The sequence below is a fragment of the Alternaria infectoria genome (assembly GCF_024043175.1).
Source record: "Alternaria infectoria strain BMP 0036 chromosome Unknown scaffold_8, whole genome shotgun sequence".
Taxonomy (NCBI): Eukaryota; Fungi; Ascomycota; class Dothideomycetes; order Pleosporales; family Pleosporaceae; genus Alternaria; species Alternaria infectoria.
In genome coordinates this window covers 1,447,733-1,465,146 of record NW_026250697.1, presented here as the reverse complement: position 1 = coordinate 1,465,146, position 17,414 = coordinate 1,447,733, and the positions used below count along the sequence as shown (strand labels likewise).

Genomic DNA, 17,414 nt, shown 5'->3' with positions numbered 1-17,414 from the left:
TCGAGCAAAGTAAACACACTTGGGATATGGAAAGACGCAGGAGACGTGCGCACAGGCAGACTATTAGTACAGCGAGAGGTATGATTCACAGCAAAAGAAAACTTTGGTCGGTGATACTAAGGCCTTGAGCCGGCCACTGGGAATGGCATATGACGATGCGGGGCGCAGAATTCGCTTGCGCGCGCCCTGTGCATTCAATTGCGGGGTCCGACTTCGGGCTGCCTGAGCTCTACCAAACCGACAAATCATGCTACGCGGATTTGATTGTGTACGGACCTCCGAGGCTTCACGCGGAAACCCAAAGCATGATGACCGAGGTGTGCATAGCTATACGGACGTGTATACAGCCGCAAACATGTTGTTTGTACGCCATTCAGCCTGTGACTGAAAGCGGGTATTCCAGGTACACGATCCCAACATTTTAGCGCCACTAATGCGATGGAGCGGATTCCAACGTTGCCCGCAACAAGTAGACTGTCATTAACCTACACCACAACAGTCTGTGTTCACCGTTGAAGCCCTCCACACAACCGGGAACCTGCCGGTTTGTGGCTAGCTAAACGCTCCCAGCCCAGCTAGAAGATTGGCACCCGCAAACCACAGCACTCCACTTCACTGCCCTTGACCCCAACAGTACGTCCAAAGTACAGACTACCAAATTCCTGCACAAAGGCGCGATCAGCCTCTGACCAGGTGTCCAGCCCCATTCGCGACAGGTCGTCTCTGTCAACAATCAATGCATCGCTGTCATTATCGTCGTCGTCTCCTCTTTCGCCTTGTGTATCCGCCTCGATGATCTGCGATAGCGTTCGTATGAGCAGCGAAGACTGTCGGTGGAAGTAGGCAATTATCGCTGTCTCCAACGACTGTGAGTAGGCGGAGAGGTCGCCAATCAGCTCGCGGTCCGTCTCCCGCTCGGCTGTCGTGTATGCATCTCTCTCGCCAGCCGAAGCCCACCACATGTAGCCCATATATGCAAGCCTCGACCACGTTGTTGGTTCTACCACCGTGTCGTCGTATGCTTCGTTGAAGTCGTCGTCGGCGCGTTTGGTATCGACCTCGTCGCGTGACAGCAGGGGAGCAGTGTCGTCGTTCTCGTCGTCCGTATACGGCTCGGGCGATGTTTCCGATCTCGTGCGCTGCTTGAAAAGCTCCTTGTGCAAAAGCTTGTAGCGCGCAACATCCCGCTGGCTAGCCTTGATCAAACTGCCATCGCTCGTTCGTATCCGCGGCCAGCGGCGTTCTTGTGGGGGCGCATCGTAACTGGGTGGTAATTCGACGATGATGTCGTAGAGCTGCGTCTTTGTGACAATGATTTCGTCCGTTGTGCACGCCGCCCAGCCCTCTGATGGCTCGAGGTCCGGTGTGTGTCCGCCGTGTTTGGGCTTGCGAAGGTCGTCGAGGAGAGGTATGTCGTGTACGCCGACGGAGAAGAGGGTGGGTAGGCGGAGGAGGTTTTCCGTCTCTGGAGGCAAACGTTCGGTGTCGCGAGGCGATATGCTAGACAGGACAGACAGATTGTAGACTGGCATGTTAGCTGGAAGATAACCAATGACAAGATCCCAGACGTACCAAACTCGCAGGCAGTCCTGACCGGCGGGACGCCCACGAAGAGGATGCGTTTCCTCAGCAGGGCCGCTTGAAGCAGGCGGAAGACCAATGGCCCGAATACGTCGAGGAAGCGTTGTATAGATAAGGCCGGGTGGTAGTCCGGCAGGCTCTCCTCGTCTTTGATGACAGCGCTCACGGTGGAGATGGCGCGCGCTCTGCTGTGACCTTTCGCCTCTCCGGCTTCTGAGGTGGTGTCGCCTTTGCCATGTCTCGAGACCTGCTCCTGCCAGAACTCGTCCAGCGGCGTCACAGCTTCCGGGTCGTCCGCCAGAGCTGCAGCCAATTTCTCCAAGCGGCCGGCCAGTAGCCAGCTCCTTCCTAGCCTCCCAAATCTGCCCTCCTTCTGAATTAGGATACCCACGGAAACGAACGTGGCATTGCGATCCTCTGCGCTCGCGTCGCCCTTTGCGAAGGCGCTGAGCCCGGCATAGCCATCGTGGGTAAAGTAGACGAGGTCATTCTGCACTGAGTGCAGACCCGAGGGTAGCGATTTGTATTCAACGGCGTTGTCGAGGGTAATATCCGGTGTCGTTGTGCGCTTCCAGGCGATTGTATAGCTGTGAGTGATCAGCGCATAGCTCCCTGAGGTACTCCGGCTGTCCAGCGTCGCATGACGTACCCAACTTTCTTGTCAAACTTGATGAGGAAGAGCGCTTCAACGCGGGGCGCGTCTTCGCTGTGAGAATCTACATTGGTTGCGCTCGATTCGGTCGAGGCCGACATATTGGATGGGAATTGGGCGAAGGTTGACTGCTGCTGCTGCTGCGCAGGCGGCAGTCGGTGATGCGCCGCGTCCCAGGAACGCTTCGCTTACTCCTGCCCGTCGCCCCTTCTCCGGCCATACTCGTCACTGCACATGGGAAACATCTTTTCGATACCCACCTACCGTCGGTTGATATTCCTTACTCTATCGTACAGTTGCTGCAACTACTATACGCCGTTCAGTATAATTTCTTGTTGCATTCAACGATAGTGCTATCCGCCATTGCATTACTCATTGCGCCGGCACCAACAGCCTCTCTCGATCAACAAGTTGGATGCGCGTTACGGAATTTGTAGCCGGCGACAAGAGCGGCTATATGGCAAGCCTGGCCAACTACAGCGCAAACATGATGTATCTGGTGAGAGTGGCCCCAAATATCGAACGAGCCTGGGCTCAGTCTCTCTGGAAACCTACCAACGAAACATGAGACCCCAAGCAGAAGAACCAGCCCTTCTGCAACATACCACTGAGCGCCCATCTCAGCACACGCACGAATCCATCCAAGTTTGCCGATGCCATGAGATATTGGGAGCATTGCCGTAAGAGCGAGTGCACCGAAGCTACCGCCACGAAGCGCTCTCATCTTGTTCCCACCACCGCCAGCATCAAAGAGCACAGCAGCAGCAGCGATAGCGGCGCCCCCATTAAGACACCAATATACCCGTCGAGCTATTGGATCACAGCGAGCGGCATAATAAGTGGCCGATGATCCTCCACCAAGAGCAAGAAGACAAATGCCGAAGATGTCGAAGCGGCCCCAGAAATGGTGAATGTTGTAGGAATGACTCCGAAGTGTATGGAACGTTGTACTGAGCCCAAAGCACAGGGCTGCTGCGCACAGAGAAATGCCGAAAGCAAATTTGTCGCCAGTGCTCAGATTAAGCTGCGTCGAGATAGCAAGTCTGTGTAACCCGATGCCAGTCCCAACGAACGCGGTACTCCCAAGAAGGTGGGTCCAGATATTCATCGTTTCCATATGAAGGCAACGCCACAGCCGAAAGGATCGTTTATACGAATGAGTCGGCATTGGATGTCCCGTGATGATGAAGTCGTTATCTTGGAGCCATGTCGGAATGTCGTCTTTGGTACCGAGTTTAGGCCAATATGGCTGGGCATATTTCTTATCGTGGAGTGTTTGACAGGCGCTGGAAGCCGGTGACAGGCGCTGGAAGCCGGTGAAGCGGGATTGGGTGAGAGCATTGCGCCCTTGGCCATGTTGGCGGCTTCAACGTGTCGCGACTCCAGCGCTGGAGTTATTGTACAAACAGTTATATCATTATCAAGATACAGACGCCATTGGTTGTAGTGTCGAATACAGGCAACAGTCGTGTAAGAAGAATATGTGGAGTCAAACACCTGACTTGCTTAGGCCTGATGTGTCTAAGTAGCGTTTGCACCTACCACTCGTTGCTAGATATGTGAAGGGCGTTCGTTGACTCAGTTGAACTCCAACGTATCTCGGTGTGCAGCATCATCGCGGCGCAGCCTCCCAGGGCTACAATTCCTCGCTAATCCAAAGCTTCTGTGATCATATATGTAGGTAAGATGCCACGATATCTGGTGTCGACTTGGTCAGTATCAGGCATGCTAACGATGCTGTAGCTACCGGGCAGTCCTACGCATGCAGCTATGATGTCACCGGTTTCGTGAACAGCCATTGCGGGGATTCCCTAACGATCCTTCTGCCAACATTCGTACAAACGGATAAATTGCGTCCCTTTGTCTGGGGAAAGCTTACGCTCTCTCCGCGTGATTGCGTGGGAAAAGGTTGCACGATAGTGGAGATTTCTTTGAGTCAGACAAATACCAGTCGGACTGTATGGCGTTCGACGTGGCTATGCTGATCCTCACTAGAAACATATCCTTGGAGCTCTAAGCGTATAACTTGCGAAGTCGCATGTTTTCCCTCAAAATCTGACGTCCATAATGCGTGGAAGTCTTGTCGAACGTATGCCTTCAAGATGCTTCTGGTGCCAACCTGAGCAGATCGCAAGCTGTGCTCACTAATCAACAATCACTGTTCAAAAGGCCCTGCTGAACAAGGCCTCATAGTGATCATAATATCACAGAGATGCCCATGGGCAGTTCAAAAGTCGTCAGATATCGAGTCTTGCCCGTATGGCGACTGCGAATTACGGATGTGTGACAATTGCCGTTGATGGTGCGTGCGTGAGTTGCGCGGGCAGTGGATACAAAAGGTGCAGTCGGCCTTTTTCTCGGCAAGACCCACCAGACTGGATAATCACGAAGCCATCAAACTGCAATGAACTCCATTCAGACACCTATGCATAGAAATTGCGTCGAATTCAATGCATGGAGTCAGCGTTTGCATAAGGTCTGACGTCATGGCTAACGTACCTGCCACGCACAGAGTGCACTGGCCATGCCGCTGCATCCGCCGACCACTCGAGGCATCCAAAGCTGGTTGCTTCATCACTTATAGCACATTGGCCTATCCGCCAATAAGGAGCAGACCGCACCTTTAGCTTGTACTTTGATCCAAGCTCTCGCACTCCCGGTTGTTAGGAATGTCATCGTCTTCTCTCAGAGATATCGCGCCGCGTCCACAAGACTTGGCTGCTGCCGCCGCTGTTAGTAGAGCAACTCCTACCAGTCGCAGGCCGTCACGCGTGACGGTCGCATGTCTGCCCTGCCGTGGCCGACGCACCAAGGTCTTTCACCGAATTCTTTGCTAGTAACGACAGCAATTCCGTGAAGTCGAAGCTGACACACGACAGTGTGACGGGGGCAGACCGACATGTCGCTCTTGCTCGGAGAGAAATTCACAATGCGGATACGACCCACCCCTCATTCAGGCGCAAAAAAGAAAGATTGAAGAACTGGAGGACGATAAAAGTTCGATGTATGAAGTTTTGTGGTTCCTACAGACGGCTTCACCTGACAAAGCCACGGCCTTGCTGCAGCACCTGCGAGCGACCCAGGGTGACGATCTGGGAGTCATCTTCAAGAACTTCGAAATGGGCCGTCGCAATTCTTCCGAGTCTGGGCCTGCATCTGAGACCAAAGTTGGTAAGAACGATTCACCACCGACATTTACGAATTCTCCCTCATCGACAATGCTTTCCGTCCCTGAGATAATGGATCATCCCCGATTTTCTACTGTTCGAAAGGGCCAGACCGAAGTCACGGGCATCACTCTGCTTGCTCCAAACCACGAAAACGCAAGTGTTTCCAACGTCCACGGCCCATTAGAGATGTTCTTTAACTGTGTGGGAGCACTCTTTTACATTATGAATAGGAACGACGTCCAAGCATGCATCGAAGCAATCAAAGCCTCCGGAAACGAGAACATGCCACTCGGACACATGTTCAGCAACGGAAGTACAATCGAACTTCGTACTTATGCCGCAGAAATTGCGGGTATGGCCTCTATCGGTGTTATACATTCACAGCTAGCCGACCCAACAAAGGCACCGCCTCCCGAGCTTGCCGATTACTTCTACGCAGTCGCCAAACATGGCCTGGACTCTGCGATTCTCTACGATCCGCTTCGAGCCATGAATGTTTGCGCGCTGCTTGGCATGTATAACATCGTCGTCAAGGCGACAGTTGCTCTGGCTTACATTGGTACGAGTCACACTTGGGTATACTCACGAGAAATACGCCACTGATGACTTTCAGAACTTGGTCTGAGCCTTCCTCGCAACCGCAAAATATCTCTCGAAACATGTCCGCCAGACTGGTCCCCAAGCTATTACGACGACATTCGTCGCACGCATATGACTCTTGTCCACTTGCAATGGTCAGTTTGGCATGCCTTTAGTTATGTGTGATATATCGCTGACTACTCCGATAGCTGGCTGAGCGCATCTCTTGACTACAACTCTGATTCGTTAACCTTCGACGTCCACTCATCTCTCAATGGACTAGACGCGCCGCCCCAGGACATGATTCGACGCGAATGCGTCAAAGTTTCCATCATCAAGGCAAGCTTACTTCACCGTCTACCAAGCAAGGCGCCTGTACCGGAAAATGTCACGCTAGAGTTTCGCGCGCAATTATCGAGATTCCATGCGCAACTCCCCGACTGGATGTCAGTTGCTGCGCTGTTACGCGGCGACAGCAGCCCGCTGATGGCCACATTCCGCCCAGTAATATTCTATGTTCATCTCTTTTATCTTTCGGCTATGATGCTGCTTGCTCGGCGGCTAATAATTGCATACATCCCGCTCGATGCAGTTGGCATCGTAGTTCTTCCACCAGAAGCACGAAGGGCTATCGAGGAAGGATACCAAGCTGCGGAAACAAACGCGTCTGTCATGAGTCTAATGCTACAGGAAGGGAAGGTAGTACAAGTTTGCTGGCTCTGCATGTGAGTCAGGCGTATGCCACGGTGGCGAAGGATGCTAACCCAGAATTCCAGTTACACAGCCTACACGGCGGGAGTCATGATCGCTTACCAGGCATCGCAGAGGGCTCTGAACAACGAGCCATACACTGACGACGTGAAACTGCTGGAAAAATGCATTAGTGTTCTCGAGTACTGTGCGATCAAAGACACGCTTGCTGGCAGGTTTCGTAACATTCTTGCAGCTCACATGGGGAAGCTGCAAGATTACAGATCTCAGACAAGGGATGGTGAAGAGTTCGCGACGCCCCCGACTTCTCTGGCGAGTGACAGCCTCTTCTTCTTTGATCGTGGTTCATCTGAGCTTCACGCAGCAGTTTTTGACTTACTTCGCCTCATACATCGCCCATTCAGTGGCCTGAAAGACGTCGCGACAAAGAGTACTCTCTCGAATCGCGCCGAGACAACTATGGGCACCCACCTTGAGTGGGAGTACGAGCTCAAAAACAGAGACGATCCAGAAGTACCACCGAACGTAGATGAGGGTGCATGTGTGACTGATGTCAGATGCGAGCCAACGCAGTCTCAGTGTTCGCCCTTTGACCCAATTTGCGCTTCGCAAGAGCTGTCGGCCCCGCCTTCGGAGGAAGCCTGGACAAAATGGACTCCAGCAACGTGGCAAAGTTCCTTTCACACATCACCAAAATGAGTTCGAAACCTCGTTGGCCCTTCTACGAGCACGATGATACGGTTCACACGAGATGTTACAGACGTTGGCTTTCAAGGCCACACCATGGTACGCGTTCTAGGAGTAAGATTCGGAACCTTGCCAGCTCTCACGTAGCCTGGCTCCTTCCGCGTCCGAAAGATGACGGCGATAGAACTTGACATGGTGTCTTTGTTATGGAAGGGTGCTTCCGGTACCACAATATAATCCATGGGACGAACCTATCCAGAGCTAGAGGAATCATACACTGCTCATTTCCCTTTTATACCCATCGATCTTGATATTCCATAACTACAAAAGTCTGTATACAATGGGAAGCGCGACACGGGCCTAATGGTCAGCAGCGTTGAATCTTGCACAACCTATCCTGCAGCTTTACATACGTCATAACCCCGCTTCACAATATAGCAACTGCTCGACGCATTTGAACTGCGCTGCCAAACCATTCCATCTTCTCATCAACATAATCTTTAACTCTGTACCTTGCCATGACACATCCTCCACCTACTCATATGGCGACGAAAGATCTTTTTAGGCTGAATGACCGGACTATCATAGGTACGGCTTACCAATCGACGTATGGACTGGAGCTGACACAGTCTTCTAGTTTCCGGAGGTGCCGGTGCAGTAGGTACGGCCGTAGGTGTAGCGATTCTAGAGAGTGGCGCAGATGTCGTATTTGTCGATGTCTCCGACCCCACTCCCGAAAGCTGGGGTACACAATGCCTGCAATCTTCCAAATTTGATCTCCTGTATAACTGTGGCCAGATCGGATTCAGGAAGTTGCGCGAGGTAATCACACCCATGCGCTATTCCAACGCCTCGACGTCCAGGATGAACCCAGCATCACATCAGCCTTCAACACCATCCGTGCTAAGCTTCGTCATCCGATCCGGGGGCTCGTCTCCTGCGCCGCCATCTCCGGCGAAAGCGATGCTTGTTCGTACCCCATCGACACGTTTCGTACAATCCTCGATATTAATATCTCCGGCACCTTCCTCATCGCCCGTGCCGTAGCGAACGAATTGCACAACGCCAAGCAATCGGGAAGCATCGTCCTATTCGCCTCGATATCGGGTCACATTTCTAACCACGGAATCAACACTGCCGCGTACAATGCTTCGAAAGCGGCAGTGCATCAACTTGCTCGATCGCTTGCCGCCGAATGGGGTCACCCACAGAACACTTTTCCCGGTAGCACGGTCACGGCAACAAACCCAAATCCCAGCCAAGAGCCACGAAAAGCTTATCCGCCGATCCGAGTGAATACCATCAGCCCCGGTCACATTGACACGCCTCTGAGCGCGGAAGCGCGGAAGAGGGGGTTGACGGACGAGTGGGCGAAACAGAATATGCTGGGGCGAATTTCGGTGCCCGAAGAGTTTCGAGCGCCGGTGCTGTTCTTGCTGAGTGAGGGAAGCAGTTATGTCACTGGTTCTGTAAGCTGATATTCTTTGACTAGTATCAAAAAAGACGGGATTGCGAGGCTAACATGTCACGTGTAGGACTTGAGGGTCGATGCAGGGCACTGCGCGTGGTAGAATTCGACGGAAGAGATGTACTCGTTGATTCATGCGTCCGAAAGAGATAAAGGTATATGTATATACAAGAAGAATTGTAGAAGATAACCGCCAAATGTGGGCCATCAACTGCCCCAGCACCAACGCCTCGCTCATTCGTAATCGCCCTTTTATACAATGCAATGTCTTTCCCTACCACCAACTCCAGGTTCCTCATCATTCGTCAGAGACAATAATCTTCTCGGACCCTCTACTCGTTGATCCTGTGCTGCCAGACTTCTTGCTCGGCTCTCGCAGAGTAAGTGCTAGCACCAAGAATAGCCCTCATCTGATCAACACCAGTGAAGAGAATCTGCCTAGCAACGAACCAACGGATACCCTCAGTGCAAGGGGGGCTGGTCAAGCTACCCTGGTACGTCCAGAACTCGTTGAAGTACAGGACGCTCTCGAGCAGAGGAGCAAAGTCCATAGTAGTAGGTTCTTCAACACCCATCTCCGTGTAACCAATCATGGCGGGTAGTTGCTCGAAGAAAGTCGAGTTGGAGTTACCAGGGTCGAGGCGGATAGCCATGACGGCGGCTTCGTGACCCTCAGCGTCGACGTGGACGAGATGGAGCTCGGCTTTGCTGCGGTCGCCACCGACGGAATGGTCGGCTGGAGCGTGGATGTGCCAGCCCTTGAGGTAAACGGTCTCGTTGTCGTAGGTGAAGCTTGGGTGGCTGGTCCAGTCAATGTCTTCCTCTGCTTCCTTCTCGTCGTGTGCAACGGTGAATGCGGGACCGTAACCCCAGTTGTAGAAGTTGCCGGCAATGCTGCCGTTGTACTTGAAGGTGGGCACGTGGTTCAAAGCCAGTCCGTTGCCTAGTGAGAGTGCAATGGGAGACTGCTGAGTTCCAGTCTGGCAGAGCTCGTAGTCGGGGTTGATCTTTCCCCAGTTGAAAGATGCTTCATAGGCCCAGTCGTTCTGGGTTACGTTGGTACCTGGAGGCACTTGCTGTCTTGTAGTGAGGTGTACATTGCGTTTGGCGTTGGTGTGTTGGGGACAGCTGAGTGCTGTGGGCGCTAGAGTGGCGGCGGCGAGGAAGATGGATTGGAACAGCATGGTGGCGGTGCTAGTCTTTGTGTGATATGAGTGTCGGATGACTTGGTAGGAAGACTGAATTGGCTGCTGTGATGAGAAACTTGCTCGTCGTGCGAGCACATCTTATATATAGTCCAGCGGCCGGATTATGGAATGTTCCTCCGCCTTCACAACGACTACCCTAGTCCTTCAAGCAAAGGTCTCAGCCATGTCCTTCAATTCCGCCAAGCAGTCTTCACACATGCCCTTTTCGTGCGCCATGGAAGGTCTCCCATCGCCAAGTGCCCTATCTTTTCACTACCGTTGCGCAGCCTCTTTGCTTGCGCAGTAAGTACCATTAGGAAATGCACTTGGTTTCCTTGGGAGACGGCACGCGCTTGTATGTTGGAAACCAAACATCCAGCCCATTCCTCGTAGCAGTTCGAACGCCAAGCATGAACCCTGTTTCCGACAAGAAACGCTTGTTGACCGAAGGCGATAGCGCAGGGGCGAGATCGCTCTTTGCTATCTCGAGTTAACCCGGCGATCTTGGCGAGAAACGGTCGCGCGGCTTCTACCCAATGCATTGATACTGGGGATTCCGACAAGATGAGACTTGGCGTGGAGAACCATGACTACCGTATACTGTAATAAGCTCAGCGGACAAGAACGGCCGGGAGAGGTCGAGTTGCTTAAATGATGACACGCAGTACGGACGTAGCAGTCGGCCCGTCGCGGGAACGTCAAAGCAAAACCTTTCCGCTGCTTAAGAGCTCTTGACGCGTGGCATAAGCATGATGCGACGACCAGGAAGCCACAGACCCTGAAGTCGAACATAACGTTCGATTGTGTAGATCAAAGAACGTGGGAGTAGTTCCTGCAGGTCCCACAGATCCGCCTGAATACCCAGACCTAGACCCTTCCATTACGTTGTACAACATCACCCATCGTTAGCTTGCACGCAGATCGATACCGCCGTGCAGCGCCGCCGCTACTCATCGAAGGCGTGCCACAATCAGGGAAACACGACCGCCAAAGCGGCGCATTGCTGGATCTGTGAAAATCTCCGCTGTCGACCCGGATACGTCGACGAAACAGAAGCGGGCCGACGAAAGCTCTCTGTTCAGTCATCAAGCTGTTTCTGCTACAGCCTTGGCGTGTATAGTGTCCAAACTTGCCAAGGGAGCGAGCTGCTTGGATTCAGTGCGTACTAGACATGAGGCGGGACGCGCAGTCGAGAGAAATGACTTGATGCATGACGGCACGATGCTGAGTATATTGAGAGGAGACCGAGTGGTGTGAGAACATTGCATCCGGCTCCTCCGCATCGACGACAATGCATAACTAACTTTAACAACCAATCCATGAAACAAGTGAACACCCACATAACATGGATGACCTAGAAGTCTACATTGCCTTAGGGTTGTGTCACGTTATGTTTGCGAACTAATGTGGACCGCAGCACAGTTACTCAGTTTCTTCGTTGTACGAGGTGAACGAATCCATTCCTAGCAATCAGTACCCAGGCCACACTACCTCGTCGCATTCGGGATGCTTAAAGGCTCCATTGCTCATCTCGTACTCGTACTCCAGATCAGGTTGAAACTCCCAGTATAGGCTCTCAGCATCGGCCCCCATTTTGTATGTATATGCCGCTGCATCGTCGTCGACGTAGACCTTCGGGACGCCGTTGGCCGCTGCCGCTTCTATCTTTAACTGGACATCGCAAGAGCGTTCCATGAGGGTGTACAAGAAGGCGGCTTCGTCGACGGTACCTCCTACCGTCTGTGTGGTATTAGCTGAATGCCGGTCGCGGTATCGCGCACTGAGGGACGTACCAAGAGGCCGTGGTTTCGTAGCACCAGGCCTTTTCCCTTTGGTCCCAATGCCGCTGCCAGCCTCTTGCCCTCTGCTTCATCGAGGACAACGCCGCCAAAGTCATCATAGACGGCTTGCGCATCGCCGTAGAAGTAGCATACGTCTTGATTCAGCATCTCCAATGGCTTCGCGAAGGCGCTCCACGCTTTGCCTGCCTTTCCATGGCAATGGCATGCCGCGTTGACGTCTGGCCGCGCCTTGTGTATTGCCGAGTGGATAAGGAAGCCAGCTGCGTTTGCAGGTCTGCTCTGGTTTCCTCCCACTACCTTGCCATCGTAATCAACAAGGACCATATCGGATGCCTTCAGGAGACCGAAGTGCTTTCCGAGCGGGTTTGTCCAGAAGTTGTGCGGGTGCTCTGGGTCTCTCACTGAGATGTGACCCGACATGCCTTCGGTCAGGCCGTGCCTTGCAAAGACGCGAAAAGCACCCGCCATGTGCGATAGTATCCATGCGCGTTGCTTATCGTACGAGGAGAAGAGAGGGATGCCGGGGAGGCAGACGCCCTGCGAGATGGCTTGCAACGGCGTCAACTCCTTGGTCGCGTCATCTTTGGATCGTGGGACGAGCTGCTTGGGTTGCGCGACTGGCGCTGGCTCGACCTGGATAGCGGAGGGTGCCATATTGGAATGCGATGCGATGCGATGCGATGGGGTCTAGCTGTGTGTAAGTAGGCAGTGTAAGTTGCAATGGATCAAAGATGGCCTTGAGTCGAAGCTCTTGGATGCGCCGTTGTTATACTTCAGACGACCGCGATCAGGCCGATGTTATCGCCTCAAAGGGCGCGTGGAGTGGAGAAGAGTGCGATAACGGTCCAGTCGAGCTCAAGATGCGCTGCGGGGTGCCGCCCTAGTCGCCCGCCAACTTATCACCGGCCCTTTCTCCACGCCGCTGCCACATCGACGACTATCCAACCATCTCACACGACGAAGAAAATGAACCGAACCTTGCAGCCGACAGCATGAACAGGTTGAAAGGTTAACGTTCCGGCATTTGCGTCGAGGCCACCAAATCATATGACAAGAGTTCTCAAGGCAACGCGTTTCGTTCTTCTCCTGAGTAGGATGAGCCCTTTGTCCATGCCGCCACTTCGATAACTTTCCAACGGCGAGCAGCACCGACCGCATTGAAGGCTATGCTTGTCAATGTGAGGGAGATCGAAGAGCTTGCTCTATACTGCAAGCAGCCCAGCTATGCTGTGTCGCTTCGCATTTCCTCGCTGGCAATCACATGTCCGCAGCATCACGAACAAGGATCAGATATCGTCTGCCTTCAGCTCTCGATCGGCATGCCGGTACCTGAAGTACAGCTCACTATCTCATATACATGGCAGCGTTGGGGCCAATTCCGAGTAACATCATATAATACATCTTTCTTCGATCGGACGCAGATTTCATCCAGGCAGATGAAGGCGGCTCGTTCGAAAGTGATTAGCAAGAGGAAGATAGTTCTGCTTGAAGATGTTGTCGATTTGGGACGTTGATAAAACGCTGAGAAGAAGTCATTGCGTACGTATACCCCTAGGCCTACATCGACGTTGTTGCGGGATCTGGCAAAAAGAAACGTGTTACTTTGTTCTCTCGCAGCCAAGATGAGACGCGGAGCATCTCGTCAGCCCATCGAAGTCTCGGTGGCATTACAACCGAAAGGTTCGCCCCACCAAGGCGCAGCTGCAAGGTAGTCCTCCCAAATCACGATAGCGGGGTGCATCTTCGTCGCGAGAGCAAGTAATTCTCCCGCCAGCCCAGCCAACATGGTGCTGTGCCTTGCTGTGTACGTCCGACATCCCACGTCCTGGAGTAATTTCTGCAAGACATACATAAACCCTCCCGGCCGACACGATGGCCGAGAGCGCTCGAGATGCGATATTTAAAGAGGGCAATTCTGCCTTCCTTGATCAAATCACCCACCCCACGTTATTCATTCCCAGCATTCAAACTTCAAGTATCATTCAGGATGTCTTCAGGCAAGACCGTCACCCTTAGCTCTGGCTACAAGATCCCGTATGTTGTTCCAGCCTGTGCTTATGATGATTCGTTGTTCTGACGTCGCTTTAGTCAATTGGGATACGGTACATGGCAAGCCGCTCCAGGTGAGGTCGGCAACGGTGTCTACGAGGCACTAAAGATCGGATACCGTCACTTGGTAAGTCTCCGAGACCCTGAAGACCCTGGAACCGTTTACTCCATCTTTTGGATGACAATTGTTTTCCGTTTCAACGGCTAACTCGATCAAATTAGGATCTTGCAAAGATGTATGCCCACCATCACAACTCACACTCACAATCCCGTTTTCACCCATCTCACTTCGGGCTTGCTCCCACCTGACGTGGAACAATTTTTCGTCAGCGTTGGTGGAAGTCCAACTGCAATGCCCCTCAGTGGAGATGGAAGCTTAGGAAGCTATGACCATACCCCACTAGCATTCCCGAGAACACAAGCTGACGAGATATTCCACCAATCACAGCTACGAGAACCAAAAGGAAGTTGCGCAGGGCATCAAGCGCGCATACAAGGACATCCCAGGTCTGAAGCGTGAGGACATCTTCATCACGGGAAAACTGTGGAACTCTCAGCATGATCCTGCCACTGTAGAGGCAGCTCTCGATGACACTCTCGCTGAACTTGAGCTGGAGTATCTCGACCTGTACCTCATTCACTGGCCTGTCAACTTCGGGCCTGGAAAGAACCCTCACTCGGATCTGTTCCCCATGACTTCTGACCCCAATGAGGTTAACATCGACAACTCCGTCCCTAACAGCGAGACATGGAAGGCCATGAACAAGCTGCCAAAGAGCAAAGTCCGCTCGGTCGGCGTCTCCAACTTCACATACCAAACCTTGAAGGCTTTGGTTGAGAAGACTGGCCTCGTGCCTGCCGTCAACCAAATCGAGCGTCACCCCATCCTCCCCAGCAAGGAGCTCGTCGCTTACGCCAAGGAGAAGAACATCCACATCACCGCGTACTCCGCCTTTGGCAACAACTTCTTCGACATCCCATTGCTCATCCACCGCCCTGAGATCAAAGCAATTGCGGAGAAGAAGGGCGCCACACCCGCACAGGTCATCCTGGCATGGTCTCAAGTCGGCGGCCACTCTGTCATTCCCAAGTCTGTTACTCCGTCGCGCATTGCTGAGAACTTCAAGGAGATCGAGCTGGACGACGAAGACATCAAGGCTATTACCAAATTCTCGGATGAGCACCAGGGAAGGAGAAGGTACAATGTTCCCTACACGGCGAACAAGCCTAGATGGAGCATCAACATCTTTGATGAGCCAGAGGAGCAGGAAGCGCCCAACAAGGTCGTCTTGTAGATAGCTTGAGCCTGCACATAAGCCGCAATACCATCAATGTTTACTTGAGCTTCTCGAACAACTGCGCGTTTGGGGGAGTGTGATTGTTGCAAGTGACTTACTGCGTAAAGCCAGATTATGTATTTGATCTTTGAGGAGTTGAGTATTACAACGCCAATTCGTTAGAGGCTCCTGGGTAAGGAGGTTGAGGTGCGACGCGTAGATTTGGAAGACTGAGCCGGCACGCGAGCTAACATCTTTTCGGTTAGGTCAAATCGCGTACCTGCGTCATCCATGGATATACGTCGCGTCGCGTTACTCCGCTGCCCACGGCTTCAATAATGCTATATCCTCTCTGTGTTTTGTCACACACGATACCTCCTCTGTCTTCCTCGCCCAGGCCTTGCAGCCATCGTTAAACCGATCATGCTGTTCAGCGCTCTTCACGACGCCAGCAACGCGAACAACGTATCTTCATCGAGGACTCTGGCTCGTCTGGTATCTTGAGGAAGAAGGATTTATTTTGTCATCAGTCAAGGAGCTGAAGGAGCGTAGCCACATCAGTGGCCAGCCTACATAGTCGCTCCATGTGCCACTGGAATCTCGACACCTACCACACCACCTGGCTCAATGCCAACAGGACCTCTACATGCCATCGTTGATCTGCACTCCACCAGGTAAGCTCTTCAACCCTGCTCAGTAAGTTAGCATCGTGCCTTGAGTGTCTAGTATTGCGCTTACAAGTCTCAGACCCGTCGACATCCTCAACCACCGTCTGCGGAATACTGCACTTCATCGCGTCTTCGTCGCTCTGCCTAGCCAACTCGCTACATTGATCGTTACTGCACCGTGCGTCCAGCGCTCGTTGCAGCGCATCGCCCTTCCAACCGAACATATAATCACCATGGTTACCATGGCCGGTCCTACAATCAGTCGTTAGCATGATTACGGTCCTTCACGCGTTCCAACGGGAAGAGGGGGTCTCACGCATCGCCCATACTGAACACAAATGGCTGTGTCCCCTCCTCGCCCCACAGCTCAGGAGTATTGAATGGGGTCGTGTCGAACATGACCTCATACATGATTTGCGGAAGCTGCACGGGATAGCCCTCTGGACACTTGCCCCTCTGCTGCTCGGGTGTATACGGAAATGTAGCCATGGGCGGGAAGTATGGCTCATACGGGATCTCTGCATATGCGACGTGGCTCTGGTGATCTGGCGAGTCGAGGTTGACGCCGTCCCAGCATGTAGGGAAGGTGACTTGGGTACGAATGCCACCTTCGCACATGCGGTTGGGGAGGAATGTTGTATCTTCTCCTGTACACGGAGCGCCACCAAAGGGCTGTGAGTCCTTGTAAATGCAGCGATGGCAGATACCGCGGGACTCGCCAGTGGTATTGCGAAGAATTGGGTTACCAGCGAGCATGCGAAAACCCTAATGAGAAGTCAGCAACACCGCTCATTGGAAGGAAAGCGAAGTCTCTCGCCCTCAAGAGTGGAGGACGGACGGGTCTGAACGCAGTCACGTTGCTGAAGCCATCATATGGAGGTATGTAGTACACTGTCATACCGCCTCTCTGGTTTAGCCCAAGATTGGGGAACTGTTGGACACGTTTGTAGGTGCCATTTTGAGAGGCGCGGTAGTACAACGCTGCAGTCCAGTAGTTGCTAAGTTCCGTCAGCTATGACTCCGCTACAGCTAGGCGCCTCATGGCATACCTGAAGTCTTCGCTGAAAGTACACGTAGTACAAGTACTCTTCTCGACCAGATCATACTCCACAGGCTTCATTTCAGCCTGAAAGCTGTTCCCTCCGACGATTTGGTGCGTATGCGGACTTCCAACGACTCCAGGGTTGACCAAGGGGTCTAGCCGCTCGACGGTGAGTTGAGAACATGCGAAGCGCATCATCGCAGCGCCGCGACTGACATTTTGACCTAGCGCCGCACTGATGAGCGTGGCCGCTACGAGGATCGAGTTCTTCATGATGATTAGACGGCGGAGCAGATTTCTTTTGCAGACCAGTCAACAGGACGACCGTCGTTCAGACCAGATGAATATCTATGGAGAGACCTGTGCAGTCATCTATGTGGGGCGCACAAGTGCCGGGACCCAAGCAGTCTCGTCCAAGACAACTCCCTTCTAAAGGTTCCAGTACAGTGGATTCTGGGACGTTGGGCCATTCGAGGGAGTGGTGTACAGTGCACTCGCATATTGAGCGACCAGGGTCTACCCAATCATGCATCTACCGCAC

General features: G+C 52.9%; 6 protein-coding genes across 6 annotated transcripts; 2 read left to right on the top strand and 4 right to left on the bottom strand.

Moving 5' to 3' along the window:
• Positions 1-575: 575 nt before the first annotated feature.
• Positions 576-2,334, bottom strand: J4E92_005919 (uncharacterized protein; the record flags this gene model as incomplete). The annotated part of the gene is made up of 3 exons (XM_051497295.1): positions 576-1,525; positions 1,573-2,168; positions 2,231-2,334. The coding sequence occupies 3 exons, from the start codon at positions 2,332-2,334 to the stop codon at positions 576-578; spliced, it is 1,650 nt and encodes a 549-aa protein (XP_051352955.1).
• Positions 2,335-5,451: 3,117 nt separating this feature from the next.
• J4E92_005918 (uncharacterized protein) lies at positions 5,452-6,711 on the top strand (the record flags this gene model as incomplete). The annotated part of the gene is made up of 3 exons (XM_051497294.1): positions 5,452-5,962; positions 6,017-6,137; positions 6,192-6,711. The coding sequence occupies 3 exons, from the start codon at positions 5,452-5,454 to the stop codon at positions 6,709-6,711; spliced, it is 1,152 nt and encodes a 383-aa protein (XP_051352954.1).
• Positions 6,712-9,180: 2,469 nt separating this feature from the next.
• Positions 9,181-10,032, bottom strand: J4E92_005917 (uncharacterized protein; the record flags this gene model as incomplete). The annotated part of the gene is made up of 1 exon (XM_051497293.1): positions 9,181-10,032. The coding sequence occupies one exon, from the start codon at positions 10,030-10,032 to the stop codon at positions 9,181-9,183; it is 852 nt and encodes a 283-aa protein (XP_051352953.1).
• A 1,473-nt stretch (positions 10,033-11,505) lies between these two features.
• J4E92_005916 (uncharacterized protein) lies at positions 11,506-12,491 on the bottom strand (the record flags this gene model as incomplete). Its single annotated transcript, XM_051497292.1, has 2 exons — positions 11,506-11,775; positions 11,829-12,491. The coding sequence occupies 2 exons, from the start codon at positions 12,489-12,491 to the stop codon at positions 11,506-11,508; spliced, it is 933 nt and encodes a 310-aa protein (XP_051352952.1).
• Positions 12,492-13,621: 1,130 nt separating this feature from the next.
• Positions 13,622-15,181, top strand: GLD1_1 (mitochondrial glycerol dehydrogenase Gld1; the record flags this gene model as incomplete). The annotated part of the gene is made up of 5 exons (XM_051497291.1): positions 13,622-13,641; positions 13,824-13,871; positions 13,926-14,013; positions 14,109-14,122; positions 14,335-15,181. 5 exons carry the CDS (start codon positions 13,622-13,624, stop codon positions 15,179-15,181), a joined length of 1,017 nt encoding a protein of 338 aa, XP_051352951.1.
• A 962-nt stretch (positions 15,182-16,143) lies between these two features.
• Positions 16,144-17,146, bottom strand: J4E92_005914 (uncharacterized protein; the record flags this gene model as incomplete). Its single annotated transcript, XM_051497290.1, has 2 exons — positions 16,144-16,596; positions 16,859-17,146. 2 exons carry the CDS (start codon positions 17,144-17,146, stop codon positions 16,144-16,146), a joined length of 741 nt encoding a protein of 246 aa, XP_051352950.1.
• Between the last annotated feature and the right edge of the window lie 268 nt (positions 17,147-17,414).